Raw genomic sequence first — 8,005 nt, forward strand, 5'->3', positions numbered from 1 at the left:
GAATATACATGTATAATAAACAGGTTTTTTATCGATAACAATGCTGAACTGCAGCACGTGCCTAGTCACAGATAAATATATCGACATGACGCAGCGAATAAGAAGCGCACAAACGATCATAGATTATACACTATAATACTGCAAACGATTGCGACGCGGTCGTGTAAAGACGCTTGATTTAGAATCCATCAGTTAAATAAATAAAATATTAAACTCGTGAATTTTAAAACTATTGTTGCGTTAACATTAAAAGACTACGATTAGAATAATTTGGTAAGTTATGCATTACTTAATATATTTTATAATAATTGAACGTTAGCGGAGTGGCGGAGTGAGCCAAGGGTGTTGAAGAACCTCCTTTGTGTTGAATCATCTCACGCCAACTTGAGCGTAGTTTGATCGCGTGTTGTTGTTTATCGATAGGTACCTTGATTTCTTTGTTGCGTTAACAGATTACTTTCCTAAACGATTCCAACACATTAGCGGTAGATAGACTAATAAATTTCTTCCAACTTTTCTCGTAACTAACAACTTAGCAAAATCAAAATCTTAAAAAAAATATATAGCACCTCTAATATAGATTTATAATATCGATTAGTGACGGTATCTTCCTACTTCCTACCTAAGTCGACCCACTGACCCTTCTTTTCTATAAAATGTTTATTATGTAGGTACCCAGTCGGATCTAATTACAAACCTAAAAGATACCTACCTCTAACCGATCTTTGTAACCATTCAAGGGTCAGAGGGTCGTCTTAGGGTCAAGTCAAAATTAATTTAATAAAAGATATTACATTTATGTCTTAATAATAAAATTTATTGATTATAACAAACTCTTCAACTAACAGCGTACGGGAAAAACCAGCACAATTTTTTTTCGCTTTGCCTCGTCACCTAGTCAATATAATTTACGGTTCCAGTTTCGTTTGAAAACAAAGAACTATCGTTTGGTTAACTGCCCTCACTTCCTCAGTATTGTAAGGCGCGAGTAGCGACATTTGTGTGGGTCTGTAAGTATATCACGCCAGTATTAATATTCCATCATCGTTCGTTAATTAACATCGACCACTTCCCACTGCAGAACTAGACTTCACTAGGTAATTTTTTCACGAAAATGACATGTACCTACCCACATAAAAATAAATTCATTATATTGTAATAGGTACTAAAACTTGATTAGACTATATACTTTTGGTGACTATATCTAAACTGTAAAATTATGATTGGTTCCGTAAACGCTTTGTTATTCATCAATTGATTTCATCGGCTACCTCTTAAATGATTTTTGTTACGAGGTCAACTAGTTTTAACAACATTATGTAGGTACTTATTAATGTACCTGAAATTTTTTAAATTCTTTATTAGCACGTTGCATATATATGCAACGTGCTAATAAAGAATAATGCGACAAGGAGTTTCGCGCGCAGTTATCACCACCAACAAGCTGTAACACAAGTGTAACGTTTGTCCGTGTGCAACAGCGTAACGATGAAGAGTATAGCGGTGCTGCTGTGCGTGGTGGGCGCGGCGTGCGCGGTGTCGCTGCTGGACCTGGTGCGCGAGGAGTGGAGCGCCTTCAAGCTGGAGCACAGCAAGCGCTACGACAGCGAGGTGGAGGACAAGTTCCGCATGAAGATCTACCTGGAGAACAAGCACCGCATCGCCAAGCACAACCAGCGCTTCGAGCAGGGCGCCGTCAGCTACAAGCTGCGCCCCAACAAGTACGCCGACATGCTCAGCCACGAGTTCGTGCACGTCATGAACGGCTTCAACAAGACCCTCAAGTGAGTATCATCTGCCTGCTTATTGCCTATGGCCTGTCTGTCTCTCGTCTGTGTGCTCATAATGTAAGCTGTTGGACGTTAGTTCTATTTGAATCGTATAGAATCGTTATCCTCTTTTTTACCTCGTACATTATAATATAACGTTGTTTTTGTTACTCTTCTTGAATAATAATTTAATAAGTATAGGTATTGCCATAGTTTTTGCGGTTCCACTGCTAAATCCGGAAAGGTAATTTTCGAAATCTAACATTGTTTTGTTTTATTTAACGTTCCATATTATGACTCAGCCCGATCACATTATCATTGGATTAATATTGATTTATCGGGTAACGAATAAATTATAATAAGTATTTGCTGCGCACTTCACAAGCAAGCAAGGCACAAGCAAGTTCATTGTTTTGTAAAGCATCTCGGATTACAGCTGATTGCGTTGTTGGAATAGTTTCCTTTATAGGTCATACAGTAATGATAGCGATGTCGATGATAAACAAACGTAGAGGGTCGCGCGGCTCGACCGTGTCAATGTCATTGTTCCACGAGCTGCTCGCACGACTCCGCAATATCAACAAAACTACCATATCTTATGTACAGAAACACCTTCGAATAGCCGGTTTTGTTGTTCTTACTCCCCTGTTTATTATTTTTTTTGTTAAAAAGAAGACTCAATTTATAATGATAATGAATCGGAGCCTAAGCAGACTTTCTCCTGCTAGTCTAGTTTACCTACCTACTTCATTTCAAGATTTTTCTGTGTCAAGCTCATCATGGTAGGGCCGATTTCTTATACCCAGACGTTGTACAGTTATTTCGAACGTTAATTGTAATGTAGTGTAAATTGGCGGAGGGTAAAGTCTGGGGCCCGATTCTCCTAAGTTAATAATGTCAAAATCGAATAGAAATCGAATCGCAATATGATCGCAATAGAAGTTTTAACCATATCGGGCATTCTGCTACTAATAAAAGACCAATCGTATTCGATTGACATTTGATTGGTGTGCGATTGGTGTGCTATTTTGGTGATTTTGGTCTATACGGTAGTTTGCTGTATAATCATTTTGCAATCGTAAATCATTTGCAGACAAAATGATTCATTATTGAATGACACAAAAGGATAAAAACGTTTATTTCAAAGAAAAAATAGCGGAATACCACATACGCTTCAACCGTAATCGAGTCGGGATTGGATCTCGGTCGAATCGAGTCGAACGTGAATCGAATGGCGCTTAAGTAAAATTAGGAGAATCGGGCCCCTGGTGTCCTGTAATACAGGATTAAACCTACATCAGCCACCAGTCATCTCTATGTTTAATGTACCTAATTTGTAACTACCAAATCCATGTACCTATTTGATGATGACAAATAAATAGTAATTGGAATACGTCATTGGTGGATTGATTGTTGTACGTTCAGGCACCCGAAGGCCGTGCACGGCAAGGGTCGCGAGTCCCGGCCCGCCACGTTCATCGCGCCGGCGCACGTCACCTACCCCGACCACGTGGACTGGCGCAAGAAGGGCGCCGTCACCGAGGTCAAGGACCAGGGCAAGTGCGGCTCCTGCTGGGCCTTCAGTACGGTAAGTCATATCTGTACTACTGGAATATCCTCATCATCATTGTACAAATCCTCGAAAATCTCTTCTGACACCAAAGCAAGTACTTAGTTGGAATTAGGTCACTGTTGCTATTTGACCGCACAATGGTGCGACAAATGTAGCGGGCCCCTTCCTAGTTCGGATACTTAAAAACGGGTCACTCGCTGAATAAAGAGAGACTAGTTCTAGCATGCAACAACAGTGTGTGTCTTACCTGTAGAATGTAGCTACCCGACTATAAATTCAATACAGTAATGAAACAACGCCAATAAGTTTTTTCTACAGTAGGTAAATCTTTGGTCATTGTAATCGCCTTCGTACATTTTCAATACCCAAAAGCAATTTAATCAATAGTTATGAACAGCACGATATAAACTGTTTAGTTCCACAACGTGTTTGTGAACATTCTAGCCATTTTCCTTATGATTATTAGCATGTATACCTAATTTCCTACCTACCTAGCTTCTTTGTTATGTACAAAAGCAAAACAAAAATTATCGCCTGGCTGAATACATCAATTAACTAATATATCTACATAATTATAATGATGATAATGAATCATGTAGAATTCACCAAACATTAGGACCTTTGTTTGTATATGTATTAAAAAATGTTGTCTCAGCATTTATATTGGCGGTGTGGGTATATCATCACTAAGCACTTTGTGGTGTACATGATGCTCATAGCGTAAAGAGACTCCATAGACCTGCATGGACCATGGACATGGTATGAATTGATTGCTAATCAATTAATGTTCTAAAGCTGCTGATTTTATTTGTTTGCTTTGAAAAATAATCTTTCAGTGTTAGATAGCTCATTTATCGAGAAAGGCTATAGGCTACTTTTTAGAGAGGTCCCACGGGATGTGGGTGAAACCGCTGGCAGAAGTTGGTTGGTATTACTACCTACTTATATGCTATATTACTTTAGGCTTTGTTTATATTAAACAAAACCTACACAATAGTCTTTTTGTTATCCGTGTTTTCTACACACGTTTTCATTATCATCACAGAACGCCAAACAAATGTAGATATAGATTACAAACTTCAGCTCATATAATTATTAGTTTATAATATAACATACTCAATATACATAAGTAGATAATAATAACATTATCTAATTGATAGTGCGTCAGTCATGTGATGCGACTAACATCTGTGTCGGGCGTCCATCGACCCAGTTCCAATAGGTAGGTACACACGTATCAAGTGTCATGCATACGCCCCCAAGTTATAATAGCAACGTGATAACTGTTATGTAGCAACCGCAGCTCCGCACAATCGGTGTAATAAGAAACGGGTACATAACACCAACTTAAAAGGTAGCCCGATAACTGGGATAAAAAAAAAACATTGATACCTACTAGTTTGAAAAGGCTATTGAGATGATCCCTTATTTTCGATTTGCAGATACATTTTCCCATTGCTCTGTTACATCTAAGAAGATCGTGAAAAAATAAATTATTCCTGCCGAAGTCGCATTCACGTGTTTTGCTTAATCTTATTATGTGTCCATTGTTTCAGTCAGAATACCTAATTAGATTTTATTGTACCCGTACAGTGTTTCAGTATGACGCATTTTCTGGGTGACACCGTGACCCAAGTGACCGACATCACAATGAATTTAATTATTGTCAAACAATGAACTAACTATATTTACAGTTTATTGATATACTTTGCATTAGTTTCGGATAAATGTGACAAATGCTTCTATTTAACTAAGTACTTACAATGTGTAATGTTTTGTTCAGCGTTAGTGAGTGACTCGGTCGCGATGATGACACATCGATTGATACCTAGCTAATTACCCATACCACATTGAGTACCACCTATACGTATAGTTTAAAAATATTACATTCCCTACTTACTTCGGTGTAAATAAATACTGCTGTATTTATTTAGGCAAGTGTTTATTTGTTTGTGTCAATTCAAATACCATTTTGAATAAACTATGTAGATTTATTCCCATTTGACATTCTTTATCTTACACATAAGCAGATCATTATGTTTAATGGCTAACAGTTCTAGGAAGTCCGTTCTGAAAAAGAGGTAAATACTTACTTACCTACTTCTTAACGACAGCTGCAGTACGGTAATAATATCTATGCAGCAGCGTGCTACATGACGTCAGAGCAGAGCAAAGAGTACCTAGCTAGCTATCTGTGGTGGGTTGTTATTAGTTAATATAATAATATTTTGTTATTTTCCACAAGGAAGTTTAAATACAAACTTTGTCTCATTACTGAGTGAATAGGTAGCTAAAAATCAATTTTGCTCACTGTTTTTAAGCAGTAAAATCCTACATGTTTGAACTCTCGCAGCTCGCTCAAGATTCCACTCTGGAATCACTCGCTATGCTAGTGATTCAACAGAACCCTTCGATTGATCGTGATTCAACATCTGTACCTACTCGCAGCAAACAACAAGTTTGCTCACTTGTTGTAATAACACAAATAACTATTGATGGAAGCATGCGAGCTTGAAGTTATAATAGAGGTTCTGCTGAAGGCACTCGTGGGGCACTTGTTGGACGCGTGCAACACTGTAAGCTACAACTATTCATGGCATGTAAAGCTATTTATCTCATTCCACCGCATTGTCACCACATTGAATGGAGTTGTTTATTGCTAAACCTTTATCACAATACGAACCTTTACTGATCAACGTTTCCTCTATTTGAGACATAATTATCTATCGCATAGATATCCTCTGTTGTTGTAATGACGCTAATTGACCGTGAATGTGGTGCACAGACTGGCGCGCTCGAGGGCCAGCACTTCCGCAAGACCGGGTACCTGGTGTCGCTGTCGGAGCAGAACCTGATCGACTGCTCGGCCGCGTACGGCAACAACGGCTGCAACGGCGGCCTCATGGACAACGCCTTCAAGTACATCAAGGACAACGGCGGCATCGACACCGAGAAGGCCTACCCCTATGAGGGCGTCGATGACAAGTGCAGGTGAGAGACGCCTATCTTCATCATCCTCACGCCCTTCCATAGTTTTCTTTCCGACGTCATCTACAAGTACCTACCTAACATTATTTCCAGGCATATCGTCTCTCATAAACCGGCTATCCGCGTTTATGTTCAAGACCTTCCATAATCATTTTCATTCCTCATCGTAAGCCAAACCAACCTTGTTTGAGGATGTATGAGGATGAGGAATGGGGAAGGAAACATAACTTCTTAGGTTCTTCTTCACTTTCAAAGCACCTATTCACTTACAATATTCCGTAGCCGTGGGTAGTTTTGCTAAATGATGTGGTTGCAGGTACAACGCGAAGAACTCCGGCGCGGACGACGTCGGCTTCGTGGACATCCCTCAGGGTGACGAGGAGAAGCTGATGCAGGCCGTGGCCACCGTGGGGCCCGTGTCCGTCGCCATCGACGCCTCGCAGGAGAGCTTCCAGTTCTACTCCGACGGCGTCTACTACGACGAGAACTGCTCCTCCACAGACCTCGACCACGGAGTACGTATCACTGCTAGCTCTTACTGTATCCCACAGCCTTGATAACGGTATCATGTTCACATGTGTCCCGAGCACGAAACTTGCAATATCATCGTACAGAAGTTGCTCTGTCCCAGATATGTAAATAGGCCAAATTGTGCCTATCGTGGCATAAAACAGAAAGACTAAGTACGGCCAAGTTAGTGTTATTATCTCTAGATGATAAACACACAAAGTCAAAGGTCTCGCTCATGCTTGGAATTGGAAGGCATGAAATGGCCGACATTTTTAGCATTGTGATTGCCCGAAATACCGCAAATGATAAACTTACAAGTTGACCTGGCGATATGACCTGCATAAAACTTAACAATACTGCTGTATTGTAGATATAGGCAATGAAGTAGAACTGTAAGAAACTTATAAGAATGTAACAGTAATGTGATGTGTTGTCCAGGTGATGGTGGTGGGGTACGGCACGGACGAGCAGGGCGGCGACTACTGGCTGGTGAAGAACTCGTGGGGCCGCACGTGGGGCGACCTCGGCTACATCAAGATGGCGCGCAACAAGAACAACCACTGCGGCATTGCCTCCAGCGCCTCCTACCCGCTCGTGTAGTGGGCCTCCTGCCGCACCCGCCATCCGCTCCTATGCCGAACTGATACTACCAACCTTCCCAATGTACACATTGCCTAAAAACTGTGTTCAATTTCAATATAAACAATGGGTATCGGTGAGAAAGATGGCAACACAGCAGTGACACAGCGCCTGTCACTGCGGACTGTCGACACATTCCGGAATACGCGTGTCACTAGAGATAAGTTACGCTAGAGTTAAGTGTAAAGTTTATGAACATATAGTAAGTTAGAGCGTGGAGCAACACTTGTGATATTAAAGTTATCTTGCGTCATTGTAAAGTTGTTGAGCTAAATACAAAACATATTTTTATTACATGCATTGTTTTATTTCTCTATACTGCACTTATTTTCAGCATAATTAATGTTACCGTGAGATGACGGTCAAAATGGCCAATTTGAAAAAAAATAACATTTTTTTTAATATGATGATGATGTCCTCTTATCCGATGGTCGTTCACGGCGACTGTTCTCATCGGCATAAGGAGATTATATAGCCAGCTGCACTGCGCAGGACATAATATAATATGTTATATTGCACAAGCATT

The 8,005-nt window shown here is 40.2% G+C and overlaps 1 protein-coding gene across 1 annotated transcript; it reads left to right on the forward strand.

Annotated features, from left to right (window-relative positions):
* The first annotated feature begins 123 nt into the window (after positions 1-123).
* LOC124633635 (cathepsin L) lies at positions 124-7,773 on the forward strand. The gene is made up of 6 exons (XM_047168919.1): positions 124-273; positions 1,482-1,784; positions 3,195-3,357; positions 6,128-6,333; positions 6,647-6,845; positions 7,279-7,773. The coding sequence occupies exons 2-6, from the start codon at positions 1,489-1,491 to the stop codon at positions 7,438-7,440; spliced, it is 1,026 nt and encodes a 341-aa protein (XP_047024875.1). The 5' UTR covers positions 124-273; positions 1,482-1,488; the 3' UTR covers positions 7,441-7,773.
* Positions 7,774-8,005: the final 232 nt, after the last annotated feature.

Source organism: Helicoverpa zea, chromosome 10 (genome assembly GCF_022581195.2).
Source record: "Helicoverpa zea isolate HzStark_Cry1AcR chromosome 10, ilHelZeax1.1, whole genome shotgun sequence".
Classification (NCBI taxonomy): Eukaryota; Metazoa; Arthropoda; class Insecta; order Lepidoptera; family Noctuidae; genus Helicoverpa; species Helicoverpa zea.

Excerpts from the sequence above, each read along its gene's own strand:
- LOC124633635 (XM_047168919.1), top strand. The coding sequence starts at position 1,489 with ATGAAGAGTATAGCGGTGCTGCTGTGCGTGGTGGGCGCGGCGTGCGCG. Across the intron at positions 1,785-3,194 it reads GGCTTCAACAAGACCCTCAA|GCACCCGAAGGCCGTGCACG; the intron begins GTGAGTATCATC and ends TTGTACGTTCAG. Across the intron at positions 6,846-7,278 it reads CCACAGACCTCGACCACGGA|GTGATGGTGGTGGGGTACGG; the intron begins GTACGTATCACT and ends TGTGTTGTCCAG.